The sequence below is a fragment of the Fukomys damarensis genome, unplaced genomic scaffold (genome assembly GCF_012274545.1).
Source record: "Fukomys damarensis isolate Sample0158 unplaced genomic scaffold, DMR_v1.0_HiC HiC_scaffold_15, whole genome shotgun sequence".
Lineage (NCBI taxonomy): Eukaryota > Metazoa > Chordata > Mammalia > Rodentia > Bathyergidae > Fukomys > Fukomys damarensis.
The window spans coordinates 56,292,409-56,309,953 of NW_022900927.1; the positions used below are offsets into that span (position 1 = coordinate 56,292,409).

At 51.0% G+C, this 17,545-nt stretch overlaps 1 protein-coding gene across 1 annotated transcript in view; it reads right to left on the reverse strand.

Moving 5' to 3' along the window:
- Positions 1 to 3,427: 3,427 nt before the first annotated feature.
- Positions 3,428 to 17,545, reverse strand: part of Fgd6 (FYVE, RhoGEF and PH domain containing 6) — an 83,863-nt gene continuing 69,745 nt past the window's right edge. Inside the window, exons 10-21 of the mRNA XM_010629223.1 lie at positions 16,845 to 16,903; positions 16,700 to 16,771; positions 15,729 to 15,797; positions 15,153 to 15,236; positions 14,214 to 14,293; positions 10,619 to 10,721; positions 9,366 to 9,512; positions 8,958 to 9,060; positions 8,175 to 8,296; positions 5,942 to 6,070; positions 5,121 to 5,269; positions 3,428 to 3,959 (exon numbers count right to left, since the gene is read on the reverse strand). Coding sequence (XP_010627525.1) covers positions 3,923 to 3,959; positions 5,121 to 5,269; positions 5,942 to 6,070; positions 8,175 to 8,296; positions 8,958 to 9,060; positions 9,366 to 9,512; positions 10,619 to 10,721; positions 14,214 to 14,293; positions 15,153 to 15,236; positions 15,729 to 15,797; positions 16,700 to 16,771; positions 16,845 to 16,903 — 1,154 coding nt within the window. The 3' untranslated portion in view covers positions 3,428 to 3,922. The remainder of the gene's footprint in view (positions 3,960 to 5,120; positions 5,270 to 5,941; positions 6,071 to 8,174; positions 8,297 to 8,957; positions 9,061 to 9,365; positions 9,513 to 10,618; positions 10,722 to 14,213; positions 14,294 to 15,152; positions 15,237 to 15,728; positions 15,798 to 16,699; positions 16,772 to 16,844; positions 16,904 to 17,545) is intronic.

Sequence of the window (17,545 nt, forward strand, 5' to 3'; positions counted from 1 at the left end):
CCATTTCAAAAACCACTCTGAGGGGGTGAAGACTTCCACATATATATGTGGGCAGCATCAGGTGCATTCAGTGCATCGCAGACCTAAGATGTGCATTTCCCCGGGTACAGAAAGCAGCGGGAGCTCAGAGCAGAGCATCTACAGGGCCGTGGCTGGTTGCAGAGCCAGAGCGCCCTCGCCTGTGACATGCAGGCCCAGCCCTCGGGAGCATACTCATCCTCCTCATCAGGTGTCCTCCTGGGGCTTTGCTGGCCATTCTCGTGGTGCCCACAGCACCGACCATGTAGGGACCCCAGCCCTCTGCCTTGGAAAGCTGATGCCTTGGGCACTTCCTGACGAGGCAGGGGTTCCGAGGCCAGGCCCGTGGAGTGGAACGCTGTGAGGGCACTGACCTCCTAGCCTGTGGGTGTGGGGTCTGCTCCATCCTTGGAGGAGCTCAGTTTCCTGGGACGCCAGCTGGCAGCACTGTCCTCCTCTCTGTGCCTGCAAACAGGCCTGGAGGACAGCATGCAGGTCGTCCTTAGCCTTTGTCCCAGCGGGGCCCAGCTGGTGCACACAGCCGGCACTGCCGGATTCTGCCCAAGCAGGAGCAGCTCCTGGGAATACACGTGTTCAGGACCAGGGTTTCCACGGCAACCCGAGGCCCAGGGCTTTCAAGTGGGGACTCGGGAGGAGTGGGCCTGGATGGCAGGACCTGTCTGGCCACGTGGCATCCTAAGTGGGACCTGGCCACCAGCCTCCCTCCGCCCTAGGACATCTTAGTGGCTCCCTGCCCAGCCTTTAGGGGGGTCTGGCTCCACCACTGCCCGCAGGAAACGGGGCACCGAGGAAAGATCCACTCACAAACAATGCAGCCCAGGTCTCACGTGATACCCCACCCTTCCCGGGACCACACCACACCCCGGCGCTCCCTCCCAACCCAAACCAGACAGGGTCACAGCCTCCCTATGCCAGCTGGGGACTTGGGAATGCAGGGACGACAGCCGGCAGCAACTACCCGGCCAGTGGCTATGGTGACACGCAAGGTCATGTCACAGACAGGGCCTCGTCCCTTCAGAAGCACATCCTGTCACGTGGCCCCCAATGACCACCCAGGGCCACACTCCGATGCTGGGGCAGGAGCAGGGAGACTGGGAGCCAACCATCACCTCTCAGAAGTGTGTCTATTGCAGGGTTTGTGAAGCTGGGCTGCAGGACAAACAGCTCCTCCCTCTCAGGAGAGGGACAGCGGGGCGGGGGAGGGGAAGCAGGCACAGTGCCTGGGGTCCCGTCCTGCCCCTTCTGGGAACACAGTGTCCGGGTTCTGGGGTCCCCCTGCTTCTCCCTTCCAGTGCAGGGCCTCGTGTGAATCATGTGGCTTTGAAATCCACAGGACATTATTCTCGGGACGGCCACCTACCCTGTCCCACAGGAGGCCCCTCAGGGTTCCCCTCCACCTCACACTGTGGCCTTGCCTAACAACAGCCTCTTCCCTGCCACCCCAGTAGAGGAACCCCCAAGGCTGCCGGGCACGGGACAGGACCAGGTTAGAACCATGTTGTAGGAAGGCAGCTCGGACAGTGCTGAAAATGGACCACGCAAGAAAACTGAGTAGGTCTTGTTTTTCTTCCAGTGCTGGAATCAAACCCAGAGTCTCGAACGCACTAGGTAAGGGCTCTGCCACTGAACTGCCACTCAGAAGAAAAGTTAGTGCCATCCTGGAGAAGAGGTAAGGAGGACTTCAGCCAAGGTTTATGCAGGAACAGCACGGTTCTGGGTGTGGGAGCACACACCGCTGTAGTCCCAGCACTAGGAAAGCTGAGGCAGGAGGATCTCCTAAATTTTTTTTTTGTACCAGGGATCAAACTCAGGACCTTGCACTTGTGAAGCAGACACAGTGCCACTGAGCTAACTCCCCAGCAGAGGATCTCCTTAAATTTGAGGCTAGCCTGGGCTACACAGTGGAGTTTGATAGGATTCTTTCTCAAATTAAAAAAAAAAAAAAAGCCCCCCCACCCATTGGAGTTGGACGTGGTAGTGCATACCTCCAATCTTAGTACTCAAGGGACTGAAGCGGGAGAGTCATGAGTTCAATTTTAAGCCTGACCTAAACTACACAGACATCTTGTCTTAAAAAAGACTTCTTGAGGATAGTGTATTATACAACTGATGTGTGATGTTACACCAGGTTTAAAATTATGTCACAGCAAGACATATACTCTCAGGACCTTTGCACTGAGCCACATCCCCAGTCCTTTTTATTCTGAGACAAGATCTCACTTGCTAAATTGCTAAATTGCTCAGGCTGGGCTCAAACTTGCGATCCTCCTGCCTCAGCCTCCCAGACCACTGGGATCACTGGCATGTGCCACCATGACTGGTTCTTCTACACTTCAATGACATATTCTATGGGAGACCTTGCCTTTATGTAAATTCAGTCAAGAAAATGTTTATTATGAACATCACGTACAACTTTAATCATGGTGTTAATTGCATTTTTCTTTTGCTTATCGACAGTTTCTTGTACAAGGTGACTCATAGGTTAAACAACAGGTGCACCAGAATTATGCACACGAGGCTTGCTGACACTGACTAGGAAAGAAAGGACTTGGCTGTAAACACCAAGGACCTCTATCACACACAGGTATAAAAAGGCTTTTCAAAAAAAATACTATACAGTTTCAGTTCATACTGGCTTAGCATGTGTGCCTTTCTGATAGTGATTCCAGTTTTGTTTTGTTTTTTTTTTTGGTACCAGAGATTGAACTCAAGTCTTTGCGCTTGCGAGGCAGGAGGCAGTGCCACAGACCTAAATCCCCAGCCCTCCAGTTCATTTTTAAAAGCACAGCATTTTAGGGAACTTAGTGCTCTCTGCAGGTACACAGTGAGCACCACGGGGGCGTGTGCAGTGGCAGGGGAGACTAAGGACCAGAACATTGCTACACGCTGGCCGGTGGCTCCGTGGGAGAGGAGAGCCAGCCTGCCTCAGTGAGGCGCCAGCATAGTGCTGTGAAGAAAAACGTAAATAAATAAATGTGCTGTATTTTGCTACTTTAAAAAATTCCACTTATGTTTATGTCGAACTGATAGCTAGCTTTTAAAAAACAATTAAATTTAATGAAAAGCAAAGCATGGAGTTATACAAAACAATTCAGGTTACTGTCCCTTTGCTTAATTCTTTGATGACGTAACATTAATGCATGCCAGCAGAGGCACACAAGGTAGAAAAACTAGGTAACAGGGTCCAGTTTCATTTCACAGTTACTGAGGTAGAAGCTGGCCACGTGCTTTTCCATTCAAGATGGAAAAATATTCTAAGTTTATTGATTCGAAGATGTTATTTTCTTCAGTAGTTTTATAATAATCTTAGCTTTCTTTCTCTTTCTTCTGATATTTGGTTTTGAGACAAGATCTTGCTATGTAATTCAAGCCAGCCTTGAACTCCTGGAGATCCTCCTGCCTCAGCCTCCCAAATGCTAGGATTACAACAGACCTGCGCCACTATGCCTGGCAGTAATCATGATCTCTAAACCAAATACTGCATTGAAATTTGCTTCTTCTATGTGTTTTTTACTTACAGAGATTCACAACCAGTAAGAAATGTTACAAGGCAAGGCAGAGAACACGTGTGGGCTGGGTTACAAATAGTTACTACAGAACAAGCTACATGTTCCGCTCTCTAAAGAAATGGTACTTTAGAATTCAATGTGACAGACATAATTCTGACCATTAAGTAAACATTACAATTTTAATAAATAACATACATGAAAAAAACAAACATTTAAAAAAACCTACATATATCTAACAAAATAATTTCTTGTATCTGATAAAGGGTTTGGCTGGATTTATCTCGGCAGTGTTTATTTTTACGAAACTTTGAATTGCTTTTACTTCATTCTGATGAGATTCCACCGTCCTGGAAGAACAGGAGAGACCAATACTGCTACAACACAGTGCCTTCCTGAAACGCCTCTATCCACCTGCAGGTCAGAGAAATGAGTTAGATTCACACAGTGCAGGCCTGAGAGCAGAGGTGTCTGCCAAGAGCTGGTCCCGGGCCTGTGTCACGCTGACAACATGCGAAGGGGTTTCCTATAGCGCCTGGCTACTCCTGCAAACTCAGAGTACCTGTCTCTGAAACTTGTCCCAAACTCTGGCCTACAAAGCGTGTCTTCATTTCTCTGAGGCATGAGAGAAAGGAGCCATTTCACGTGTAAAGGTTCTATAAAGCCCCGAGTCCCTTATTTAATTGGCTTTGGAAGTGGGTATGTCAGTTAAAAACCTTTAGCTGGATTCAGAGGTACACACCCGTGATCCCAGCACTCTGGGAGGCTGAGGCAGGAGGACTGCACGTTCGAGCCCACCTTGACTGTCTTAAGACAGCAAGACTGTCTTAGTATAACAAAGAGCTTGAGATGCAGCTCTGTACAAACTTCCTGGGTTCACGCTACAATACTGTGCTAAGTAAGTAAATAAATTACTGAAGACCTTTAGGACAGCTCCTCTTCCTCCTTTCTGGGCCTCTGATGCAGTGTTTTCAGGAACACTCACTGTGCACCCTTTCCTCCTCCGTGAGCTCCACCAGCCCAAGTCTCCTGGTGAATCCTAATATTCCTCAATCCACCTGGTATTCAGTCCACCCCCCGCAAAGTACTATTTTGCATGCAATACATGGGTTTACAAAATGCCATCGAGGTCGTTCTAGGATCGTTTTTACCTAACACAGCTACGAGTGCTTGGAAGATGTCAGGTGTGGTCTCTTTCCTCCCTACCAACTATCACTGTCGTGGAACCTAACTACAGTAATTTCTTTCCTTTCTTACTCAAATATAGTTTCTTATAATAGGCTATCATGGACCAGGCATGGTGGTGCATGCCTGTAACCCCAGCACACAGGAGGCTGAGGCGGGAGGGTCACTTTGGATTCTGAGTTCAATCCAGCCAGAACTATGGAGCAAGACACTGTCTCAAAAAACCAAAAAGAAAGGTGGGAGGGGAAAGAAGGGAGGGAGGGAAGGGCAGGTGGGTTGGAAATGCAGGTCAGGGCAAAGACGTTGAATTCAGTCCCTAGAACTGCAAAACACAAATCAAAGAACAACTCAGGGTCTCATGTACAGGAGGGACTCGTGTGTGCCACTTACTTCTGGGCCGACTGGGCATCCTCTGCTTTAAAGACGTAGAACACCATGTTTTTGTGTAGGAGCTGGAACACCCGGGGCTCGGCACCTTCACCTCCCACCTGGGCGACCGTGAACCCCAGCAGAGGCTGACTCTCCAAAGCCGCCACATCCTGGGGTGGACACAAACCCCAGAGAGGCGTTCGCTTCAGACACAAGGGCGCTGGCATCCGCGCACCACACTCGGCGCCCTGGCCACATGCCAGGCGCTGTGCCAGTGGTCACCTCACTGCACTCACAGCTGCCGAGCCTCACTTTAATTCTGCTACAGCCGAGGAGGCGACGCTGCAAGTTTCCTTAGAAAGGTAAGCGACTACGGAACGCCCTCCCCTCGAGGTTTTCAGACTGCAGAAACACCAGATCAGAGAGGAGAGAAGGACAGAAAACCCTGATCTCCGGCTCGGCCCCATCCCGCCTGTAATCCCACACTCAGGAGGCCGAGGCAGGAAGATCGCTGGAGTTTGACCAGCCTGGGCTCCGAGGCCACAGGGTGGGGTAGACAGTTCAAGGCCAGCCTGCACTACCGAGCGAGCCAGTCTCAAAAGGGGAGAATTCCTGAACCCTTGAGCAAGAGCTCTCAGGGTCGGAAGCAAGAACATCACTGCAGTAAGGAAACAGCGGCAGCGTCTCCCAAAGCAAAGCACGGTGGCAGGGAATTGGCCCAGCAGGCTTGAAGGCTGGGGCTGGGGCTGGGTCCCAGGGCCACAGGATAAACCTCAAGTCACAGAACCGGACAGGCGCATCCTCCGGCCGCTGCAGGTTCCTCCCGCCGGTCTCCGGCTCACCTCACTGGCCGCGTACGTGTACAGCACTTTGTTCTTGATGACGAACCACAGGTGCTTCCACGGCTTCTTGGCGCCCTTGGCGCGGTACAGGTAGCCGCTCATGGAGGAGTCCTCCGTGCTGGCCGACACCTAGCGGGGAAGGGGAAGCCGCACGGTCAGCGGCCTTCCGGTCGGTCGGGCTGGAGGAACAGCAGCGCTGCGCCGTGTGTTGGGTGTTAAAAGCAGTGACAGCGACAGGAGACTATTTCAGAACAGAGCTGCGTACGTGCAGAGCCTGCCGCAGAACAAACTCAATACTGCTGTTAGTGTGAGCGAAAAACCTTTTCTTTCATAAGAGATTTCAAAATTTTACCTGGTTTACCCGGGTTTCTGTCTGTCTCTCTCTCTCCCCCTCCCTTCTCTCTCTCTGTCTCTTTCGTTTTGATTTTTTGAGAGGTCCATGCTGGATTCGAACTCTCAGCAATCCTCCTGCCACTGCCTCCTAATGCACCACGATGCTGGGCTGTTCTGTTTTAGTAGGAGAGGAAAAAAAGCATGACCCAAAGCCTACTGTGCTTTTCTAAAAATGTAATTCTTCAACTTAATGAATTAAAAATTTTCCCTGGGAGTAGGAATTGAATCCAGCCTGCACACAAGAGCTCCATCCCTAGTGCATTTTTTATTTTAGTTTGAGACAAGATCTGGATAGGTTACTAACTTACCAGGCTGACCTTGAACTCATAGCAATCCTCCTGCCTCAGCCTTCCTTGAGAGCTGGGATTACAGGCATGGGCCACCCTACCTGGCCTTTGCTTATTTTTTTAGGAGTTGGAAATCTTGCTAGCTTGCTCTGGCTCCAGCCACCCGCCCTTCTCAGCCTCCGGAGCAGTCGGGACTGCAGGCACAGCCCTGCTTCTGGCAAGAGACAAGAGCCTCAAGTTCCGAATCAGACTCACATCGGGGATCTGAGGGAGGAAGAGCTACTTCACAGGCGCTCAATAACCAGTTTCACACACAACTCAGCAGTTAGAACTTGAACTTTGTAAATCTTATTCTTACTATTTTGTGAAACTGGCTATAGACTACTCTGGGTGATTTCAGCTGGGAACATAATAAGTAAGATTTGGGTCAAAGTTTTAGGGTGGTTCTCCTTTAGAGAATCGGAAGCTGAGGCAGGAGGATCGCTGCATTGGCCTGGACTAAACAGTAAACTCAAAAAGCTAAGAGAAGAATGAAAAACCCTATTAAGAGCCGAGGCAGCTTCAGGAGGCAGAGTGGGGAGGATCACTTAGCCGGGAGGTCGGGCCAACTGGAGACATAGCCACTTTGCAAGCACAAATAACCCCAACACACACACTGGACTCTGCTGGCCACAAAACCAGCTTCTGAGGGGCTTGGTAATGAGCGGATTGCCACACACGCGGCTGGAACGTTGTGTACTGAGGCTGAAGTGTCGGGGGCTAGGCCGGGATAGGGGCTGCAGCTGTGCATCTCGCTGTCCAGGGCTAAGCTCACGGCCCACCGCACCATGAAAATTTTAAATGAAAAAGAAAAACAGAGCCAGGCCTAGTGGTGCCCGCCTTTAGCTCAACACTATGGGAGGCTGAGGCAGGAGGCTGGAAAGTTCAAGTCTGGCTCGAGTGACTTTGCGAAACCCCGTCTCAACATTTTAAAAGGTCTAGGGATGTAGCTGAGTGTGAAGGCCCTGTGTTTAACCCCCCTGCACTGTAAAACAAAGAGTAAAATAAAAACGAAGATAACCTACTGTCTAAGTCTATTGTCCATAACCAATCAGTATCTACAAAGAGCAAACGTGCAGACCAGTAAATGCTACTGAAATGCCCAAAATTATTCCAGGGACTTCTTTCTTCAGGCGAGGGGGTCTCCTGGAAGTAACTTTTAAAAATTCACGGGTCAGCTGGGTGTGGTGGTGCACACCAGTAATCCCAGCACGTGGGAAGCTGAGGCAGGAGGATTGACATTAAATTCCAGGCCAGCCTGCACTACAAAGTGAGATCCTGTCTCAAAAACAAAAATCCATATGTGCCCAACATATCTTTACTTCCTATGGTTGCTATATGGTGTTGTCCAACCCTGTCTCCAGCCATTTTCTAAAGGAGGGAGGCCCTGGGGAGACCCAGGCCCAAGGCTCAGGCCCTCACGCCTAACCCTGCTGGCAAATGACGTCCTCCGTCCCGATCCCGAGCACTGCAGGCTGTGAATGCTGCAGCCGGCCGCCATGGGAAGCACTTACTTCTTTGAGAGCCGCAGGGATCTTCTTCTGCTTGCGCCCCGGGGGGATGGACTGCAGCATGGAGGACAAGGTGCTGGACGGGGTCCTCTGGCCTCCAGGGGAGCTGGTCCTCTGCTGGTGATCTGGAATGGATGGCGAGCGATCGGCACAGCCGGAAGCGACTGCCCTTCAGCAAGACTCAAGCTCTACACCATGGGCCGCAGATTACTCACAGGAGGAAGACTTTCCACTGTCAACTATGGGGTTATGCTTTTTTTTTCCAGACAGAGTCTCGCCATGCAGTTCAGGCTGGCCTTGACCTTATTATGTAGCCCAGGCTGGCCTTGAACCTGCTGCAATCTTCCTGCCTCAGCCTCCTGAGTGCTCGGATCATAACCGAGACTTCTTTAAGGTCCCATCCATTTCAGAGATTTAATCAAAGATTCCTTCCCACAAGACAGACTCGCGCAGTCCTTGCCATTAACTCTGCTTAAGAAGCTGGCAGAGGTAATTTTGAGCCAAGTATTAAAAACTGTTGCTAATGGACCAAAGATGATTCTTTCAGAAAGCTGTTTAGGTTCCTTCTTTTCTTTCTCTCTCTCCTTCATTCCATTTTTCTTTATTGGTTTTTTGAGACCGGGTCTCCCTGTGTAGCCCAGGCTGGCCTCGAACTGGCGGAGATCCTCCTGCCTCAACCTCCTGAGTGCTGGGATTTCAAGTGTGTGCTGCCACACACAGCCAAGTGGCTATTTGAAAGCATGTGGGAAAGAGGAATTTTTGATGAAGTTTTTATTTATATATTACCTAATTTCTGCAGTTCTTGGAAACAATGTTCACATACTCTGGCGGGTTGGTTTTTCAGGTAATCTAAGCCATACTTATTTGAGGAGCAGGTTTGGCAGACGACCTGAAACACATTGCGGTTATTTCATCACAGTGCGCAGCCCTGTCCAAGTTTCCAAGCGGAGGGAGCTGGCACTCGGGACCCGCTCGGAGACGCAGAGGCCCCAGGGACCACTGAGCACATCCCACGTCAAGTTCCAGGGCCAGAGAACTGTCCCGCAGCGTTCAGAACAGCGCTCTGCGTGCAAAGGCCTCTCAGTTGGACCAGCTGCCGTTGCCATCCTGGTACGGGGCCTGCAGCCTGCGCCTGCCCCGCGTTTCTGGTCTCGCTCTGCTAAGTGGAGGCATCTGGGCAGGGCCCACACTCACCTTCCCACAGGCCCGGCAGTGGTGTCGCCTCCAGGTCAGAGTGAACTCACTGGTGCAGATCATGCACATCGTGGCCCGGGTGTCGGGGACCCAGATGGGCGCCTTGGAGCCCAGTGGAGTTGCTTCCTCTTGCCTCTCCGCGTCAGTCTGAGGGAGAAGAATGGCTGTGGCCTCCGTGGACTGGTAGGCGGCACAGTCGGGTTGTGGACGTGGGGGTGAGGGGCCATTACAGCTCTCCTGTACTCAGGATGTTAGTGCTAGGGTCAGCTACACCCCAAAAACCCTCTGCTGCAAAACCGACTCTAGGGCCGGGATTTAGCTCAGCGGTTCGGTGGCCTGCCTTACAAGTGCAAGGACCCAAGTTCAATCCCTGGTACCAAAAAAAAAAAAAAAAAAAAAAAAAAAAAAAAAACCTCCAAAAAGAACTCCAAAAGATGCGCTGGGTGTGGTGGTGCACACCTCTGAGCCCAGCCCTCGGGAGGCTGAGGCAGGAGGATCACCTCGAGTTCATCACACCATACCCAAATTATTGGAAAAAAACCAATTTTTTGATCCTAGGGGTTAAACCCAGGACCTTCACATTGAGCTATATCTGTAGCCTCTTATTACCATTTTGAAAATTTTGAGACAGGGTCATGCTAAATTTCTCAGGCTGGCCTCAAACTTGAGATCCTCCTGACTCAGCTTCCCGGAGAGCATGGATGACAGGTATGTATGTATACCACACCAACTACAATAAAACTTTATAGCTGGGTGGGCTGGGGATTTAGCTCAGTGGTTCTGCCGCCTACGTCACAAGCACAAGGTCCTGAGTTTGATCCCCAGTACCAAAAAAGAAAAAACTTTTTTTATAGCTGGGAAAAAGTATGAGTATGCTATGTGTTCTTCTCCTAGATCTGCAGTTAAGACACTGGGAATAGTGTAATCTCAGCACTGGGGAGGCTGAGGCAGAGGGATCCCTGCAAGTGTGAAGCCAGCCAGGGGTACACAGTGTGTTCAAGGCCGGCCTGAACCACATAAGGAGACCCTGTCTCAAATGCCCCTCATCTCCAAAACAAAGCAAAACAAAACAAAACCCACTGACCTGCAGTTAGACATTAACAGATGGTTAAACATGTAGCTCTAAATCAGATACACACCACCATCCTTCCCTGAAACGCACGCTGCTTTTCTAACCCTAACCCGTGAGAAGGCTCTGTAAAGTCAAAGCTGTTTGAAATGCACTGGAAGATAAACAGAAGGAGAAACAATACCTCATCCAGACTCCTACCAGGACAGAAGGTGATTCTTTTCTTGGTGTGCTCATCTATGGCCCCGGAGATGGCTGCCAGCCACTCGTCCCTCTCGCGGGCAGAGCTGCGGGGCAAGGGGGTCCTGTGAAGCGGACTGGGCTGGACCCCACCTGCCTTCCGAGCCGCCCTGGCAGGGGACGCAAACCCACAGGGTCCAAGTGTGCAGCACCTCCCTCCTCTCCCAGGGGCGCGGCACATGGACCCGGCCGCCCACAGCCGCCCACAGCCGCGGAGGGGGAGGATTTAAGGGGACTGAGAAATGTCATCCATGAGGGATGGCATCACTGAGCGGTGTGGTGCACACACGCACCAATCAGAAGGTCTCCAGGTCCAGGCACTTTTATTTGGCTTATGGTTTGTGATTATGATTTTTTGGAGAATCAAGGGTTTCCCTAAGACACAGCCCTAGAATTTAAAAACATTGTTAGGATCAAGTTACAAACACCAGCTCATAGCACAGAGTCCCCAGTGTCTTTAGCTCCCTGAACACAACTAAAATTCCTTGGAAAGCTCCACGAAGTGGACATATGTTTAGTGTCATAAAACAGACGCTGAAGGTGTGGTTACAAGGGGAATCGGCCAGCCCTATTGTGAGCACTCTGTGCCCACCCAGCGGGCAGGAGCTGCCTTTAGCTAGACTTTCAAAGGAATGGGTCAGAAAGGGCAAGTCTGTCCCTGGAATGGTGCGACTGCTCTGTCTTCTTCTGTGTGCATGGTACTGGAGATTGACCGCAGGGCCTTTTCCCTGAGCTGCATTCCCAGCCCTCTCTTTATTTTTTACTTTGAGACAGGATCTTGCAAAACAGCTAAATTGACCAGGCTGGGTCTGAACTTGCAGCCCTCCTGCCTCGGGCTCCCAGAGTGCTGGGATTAGGGTGTGTGCTACAGTGCCCAGCTTGTTCTGTGTTTTTGTGACCAGGCCTCTCCTTCCCAATCTGTGGTGGCTCCTAATCATCACCGCTGTCAGGACATTTGGGAGCCATTGTTTAAACTGTGTTTTGCATTTCAAAACTGAGAGGCAGATGTAAGAAATACAAGTAAATGCAGGGGGAAGGCAGAGACTCTACGACTGGCTTAAACAGCATCCTAAGAAAACCAAAGCCATCAAGACGACATTGTGATGGAAGAAACATACTTTGTAGAAAGGCACACTGCAGAAGTCCTGACAAATGCACTTTGTTTTAAAATACTTTAGAAAACTTTTAAGAAAAGGAAAATTGGTAGCAATGCTTGATGATTTCTGCATCTGGGTGAATGAGTTTGTATTCACTGCACTGTTCACTCTCTGTTATTATTTTGTATGAGATGGCGTCTCACTGTGCATCCCAGGCTGGCCTTGAACTCAGTATATAGCTCAGGTTGTCTTTGAGCTCCTGGTGATTCTCCTGCCTCAGCCTCCCAGGTGCTGGTATCATAGGCATGTGCTACCTCGCCCAGCTTAATTTTTTTTGGCTTTTTTTTCTCCCTGAGTTTATTGGTCCATTTTAGGTATACAGTACAGTTACAATCAACATTGGGATCTTGTACCTTTACATGACAGCTCTTGGTTTTTAATTTTAATTAGTAATTTCAAATATTGATAATTCCGTTAACAGGCTGAGGATGTAGCAGAGCAGTGGAGCACTTGCCTAGTAGGCACAAAGTCACGGGTGGAATCCCTAGCACCACCACAACCAAAAGAAAAGCCCATCATAATGGTACACAACACACACACACACACACACACACACACCCCTTTGCAGCACCGGGGACCAACCTAGAGCCTCATGTATTCTAGGCAAGTGCCACACCACTAAGCTACTCAGTCCCCAGACCCTTGCTGTTGATTTTGTTTTGAGACAGGGTCTTGCAATGTAGTCCAGGCTGTCCTTGAACAAGCAGTCCTCCTGCCCTGGCCTCCCGAGTGCTGGGATTCTGGGTGAGCACCACCACGCCTGGTGAGCAGCTCCAGGAATACCAGAAACCACGTGGATTGCCCACTGCGCTCGCCCTGAGAAATGCACTCTTTATTAAGTGGCTTTGGCTGTTCCAAACACTCTTTAGGGTATTCACTCCTACGGACAGAAAAAGGTAGAACAACAACAGAATAACCCCTTGCCTTCTAAACCAAACCAAACCTGTTTCAGTTGCGTCTAGTATTCTAATCGCCCTCACACTGAGCTACATCCCCAGCCCTTTCTGAGCTTTTATTTTGAGACAAGGTCTTGTTAAATCACCAGGCTGCCCAGGCTTGGCTTGAACTTTGCAACTTTCCTGTCTCAGTCTCCCAGAGGGCTGAGATTACCAACATGAGCCTGTTCTAATAGCAACACCACGTCAGCCAACAGCACTGAGTGCTTGTCACAAGTCGCCAAGCCTCCGCCTGGGAGCTGCTCCTGGAGGACCCGGACTTTCCGCTCTTCCCCACGAGACATCTCACCCACGGTCACCACTTACAGATCCACACTGCAGACCAGCACCAACAGCACCAAGGGTATTAGGGACTCAGCATGACTACCAGCCCACAGCCAGCCAGTCCATGCATTTTTGTTTTTCTGAGACAGGGTCTTCCTGTGTGGCTCAGGCTGAGCTCAAACTTGCTGCGATCCTCCTGCCTCAGCCTCCCAAGTGCTGGGATTAGAAGCGTGTGCCACCAGGCCCATCCGGTGTTCTTCTTGGACTCCCAGGCCAACCTTCATGAGATGTCACCCGTTCTCCCACACTCTCCTGTCGTTTACTGAGAAGTCACAAAAAGCAGAGAGGAAGGCAGGGCTACCTGGAGAATCACCGCTGGACCTCAGGAGCCTGGGTGGTGGGTGGACTGCAGCTCTGCTGTGCAGCCTGGGTGCATGTGCTGTTCCCAGCCGCGTTCATCGCCCTGGCTCGTGCCCTGTGGGCATCTGTCAAGACAGTGCTCACAGCCCACAGCCGATGCAGGTGCAGTGGAGTGAGACCGCCTAGGGCTCCTTTGGTGACAGCATCAGCATAACCAGCCCCGTCCTCCAAGGACCCAAAAGAGCCGGGCCAAGTCCTCCTTCCCCTGCAGACCTGGGCGCCCAGCAGAGCACTAACTGCCACTCCCACCTACTGGGAAGAATCACCACCAGGCAGGTCCCCAGGGCATCCCACCCTGCTCAGCACCTCCTCTGCTTTTCTGTTCGGTGTTTTTGTTTCATTTTGCTTTGTTGTTTTGGTTTTGATACCAGAGATCGAACTCAGGATGTTGTGCTTTGGAGGCTGTACCACTGAGCTAAAACTACAGCTGTTTGTTTTGAGACAGGGTCACTACTTAGCTGGGGCTCGCAGGACCCTTCTGCCTCTGCTCCACCCTAAGGCATGAGCCACAGGACCGTGAGATCCTCTGACCCCCGCCTCCCCAGGAATGACATTCGGCAGCTTCCTGCGGCTCCTAAGCTAAAGCCGGAAATCCACAAGGTGGCTGGGAGGTGGCGCAAGCTTGTAATCCCAGCACTCGGGAGGCTGAGCAGGAGACAGCACAAGTTCGAGGCCAGCCTGGGCTGCACAGTGAGACGTCTCAAACAAGCAAGCAAACAAAAAAAATGAGTAAAAAGAGTACCTGGCTGAGAGGATGAAGGAGCGCTCGACACTCTCGATCTTTAGTTCATTCTGATAGGCCTCCTGGCAGGGCTTCCTGACCTGGAAGAGAGCAGTTTGAGGACACCCATGCGTACTATTGCAAATCCCAGCTTGGAGACGGTAGCCACAGCTGCCTCCCTGTGGCGCTTACCACAGCTCCCCTCCGCCACCCTGGCGAAGGCCCAGCTTCCCACTGTGGGGCTGAAGTCACAGCGCCACCTCCGGCCACCCTGACCTCAGGCTCCCCTTCTCTTCCTCCCACAGGCCTTGCTTCTGCTTCCCCAGCTGTCAATCAACGGCTGCACGCCACTCCCTCCAAGAGCTGCCTTCCTAAACTCCCAAGAGCTAAAGCAAGCCTTTACAGTGGGTGTGTGTGTGTGTGTGTGTGTGGATGTGTGTGTGTGTGTGTGTGTGTGTGTGTGAGAGAGAGAGAGAGAGAGAGAGAGAGAGAGAGAGAGAGAGAGACAGGGTCTCACTATGTAGCCTGGGCTCCCCTTGACCTCATTATGTAGCCCAGGCTGGACTTGTACTTGCTGAGAGTCTCCTGCCTCAGCCTCCTGAGCACTGGGATTACAGAGATGAATCACCATGCCCAGCATTTTTTTAGTGAGATTTGTTACTGTCAACTTCACAGGTATTTATCTAGTGTATTAAGCTCCCAACTAGTCAAAAAGCATCGTGTTTCCAGCCATCCTTGTATTTTCACCAAATTTATGACCATGTTCTGCTTACAGTCACTCTCCATAAATAGACTTTGAATGAATGAATGCCCCAATGAAGAAATGATACGAATTTACAAACACGGGCACGAACAGCATCTGGAGAGGGGGAGGGATGGGAGAAACACAACCATCACGGATCCCTCTGCAGTCGGTAGGTTTGCACCCTGGAGTAGGAAGAAGAGCTACCCCACACTGACCTTCATCCCAGCCAGGGAGAGCATGCTGTTCAGCTTGTACATCCCAGACTGCAGCGGTGTGGTGTACAGCAGGACGTCGTTAAACTGAAAGGAGGAGCATTGCATGGGACAAATGACAAGATGCTCACGTTAGCGCCTAAGGGTTTTTTTTTGAGACCTGGTCTCATTACGAAGACTAGGCTGGCCTCAAATTATCGGTAACTCTCCTGCCTCAGCCTCCTGAGTGCTAGGATTACAGGTGTGTGCCACCACGCCAAGCTCACCATCAAAGATACTGACAAAATCTGAGCACAAAGGACAAATATTGCCTCTCTGTTAACAGTTCTCTGAAGAAAATACTTCTGTTCTGCTCCTCTCCCTAAGAAGTGCCTGAAATGTTCTATTATTTAAAAAGCACTTGATGCAAACAATTCTTCCCAACCAAATACAAAGCCAACTCAGTCCCCGAAGGAATCACTTTTCTGATTGGGCGGCACAGCAGCCCGTCATAGAGGCCTCGAAACTGTCCGGTGCCTGCCCCGCTCCTCCGTCCCACAGAGCCGCCCCCCAACCCCAGGAGCAACCCAGACGCCTTACCAGGAAAAACATGCGCGGCTGCATGACCTTCCGGGACAGCTTCCTCAGGACCCCTTCCTTGAGGAAAACCTGGGTCACAGGCGAACGCGTCAGTCCCAGCCCGCACAGCTCCACGCATGGCAGCCCCTCCCAGCTTGCCCCAGCCTCTTCCTTGGACTCTGGACAGGCAGGTTTGTTTCCTTTGTTTTTCCTTCTTTTTTCTGGGCATGGCGCTGGGTATGAAGTCCAGGGCCTCACACACACTGAGCAAGGGCAGTATTACCAGCTCCACTCCCAGGCCCCCAGGGTTTTTTTTGTCTTTTTGAGAGAGAGTCTCATTCTGTTCGGCAGGCTCGCTTTGAACTCTCAGTGATCCTCCTGCCTCCGTGTCCAGAGTTCTGGGATTGTAGGGTTTGCCACCATGTCTGGCACCTTCAGTTTCTTTTTAAACCTGAACAGTCATTTGGAAATTGGACAGAAGCTAAGATTATAAAGCCAGCATTGGCCACAGGGTCCTCCGTGAGCTGAGGGTCCTTGGTCCTGACAGTTTCATTCTGTAATTTTCTTGAACTCCTTCCTCAGACCACTTCTGTGCTCTCTAAGGAGCATCGAGATACCATTTATCCTCCTCCATGACCCTCTCTCACAGTCAAGACTTAAATGAAACTGCATTCAAAGCTCTACGAAGTCAGCTGTTATTATACAATACAATGACACTATTAAATCATTGGACAGGAATCTGCGGGGTCCCTTGCCTTTGTCCTCACTGAACTGCACTTCCTGCCACACGCACTCCCATTGTGGGTGTTTCCCAGTTTTCTTTTGTTTTGAGACAGGGTCTCATTATGCAATCCAGGCTGGCCTTGAACTCTTGGGCAATTGATCCTCCTGCCTCAGCCACGGAGGGCTGGGCTTACAGCCATGTACCACCACGTCCAGACACAGGTAACCTATTTTCATAACTAAAATAAACACTAGGTACAGACACCTACCCGGCCCGGCTGCAGGATCTCCTGGTGCCCACTGAGGCTGCACTGGATCCGCATGAGCTTCTGGAAGTTGTCCTGCGGGGAGACAACGGCTCAGGCCTGGCCGGCCCCATGGGGCACCAGCCACCAAGTGAGTGCAGATACTCACGCCTTGCTTCATGCTGTCATTGGCGTGGTTGGCCACCTCTATAACCACAGCAAGGGCATCTAAGGAGGGAGGGACAGAAGGGACCTGGTCACTAGTGCAGCAACACACGGCCTGACCATAGCAGTTTCCAACAGACAGCTCTTTCCCAGACACATGGATACTAGGCTCGGTGATGAAGGAAAAAGATTGCACACAACACCTATGAACACCCACAAGCCCAAGTCACTCAATGCTGGCCACATCTACACAAGCAGGAATGTCCGCTTGTTCTAGGGCGGGACCTAACTGTCCCCCTGAGGTGAGAGTAGGCTTTTACCCAGAGGCTAAGCCATCCTAGTACAAACTGGCTTGTGGGAGAAGGGTCAGGAGAGAGGAGGATCTTAATACAGGAAACCATAACCATAGGAAAGGAGCCAGGTGCTGCAGCACACAGAGGTGATCCCAGAACTCAGGAGATTGAGGCAGGAGGCTCTCCAGTTTGGCACCAGCCTGGACCGCAAGAGATCTTATCTCAAAAAACCAAAAATAAGTCAAATTAAAACAAAATAAAAACTAACAAGTGTGAGAGGGTCAGGGCTCATTGCGGCTCTCTTGGTCTGGGGTTAGCAGCTGTCGATTAGAAAGGACAACACCGCTGCACGGCTGAGGGCCACCACTGCCATCTTGCACACTGAGCCGCTTCCTCATAACACACTGGACAG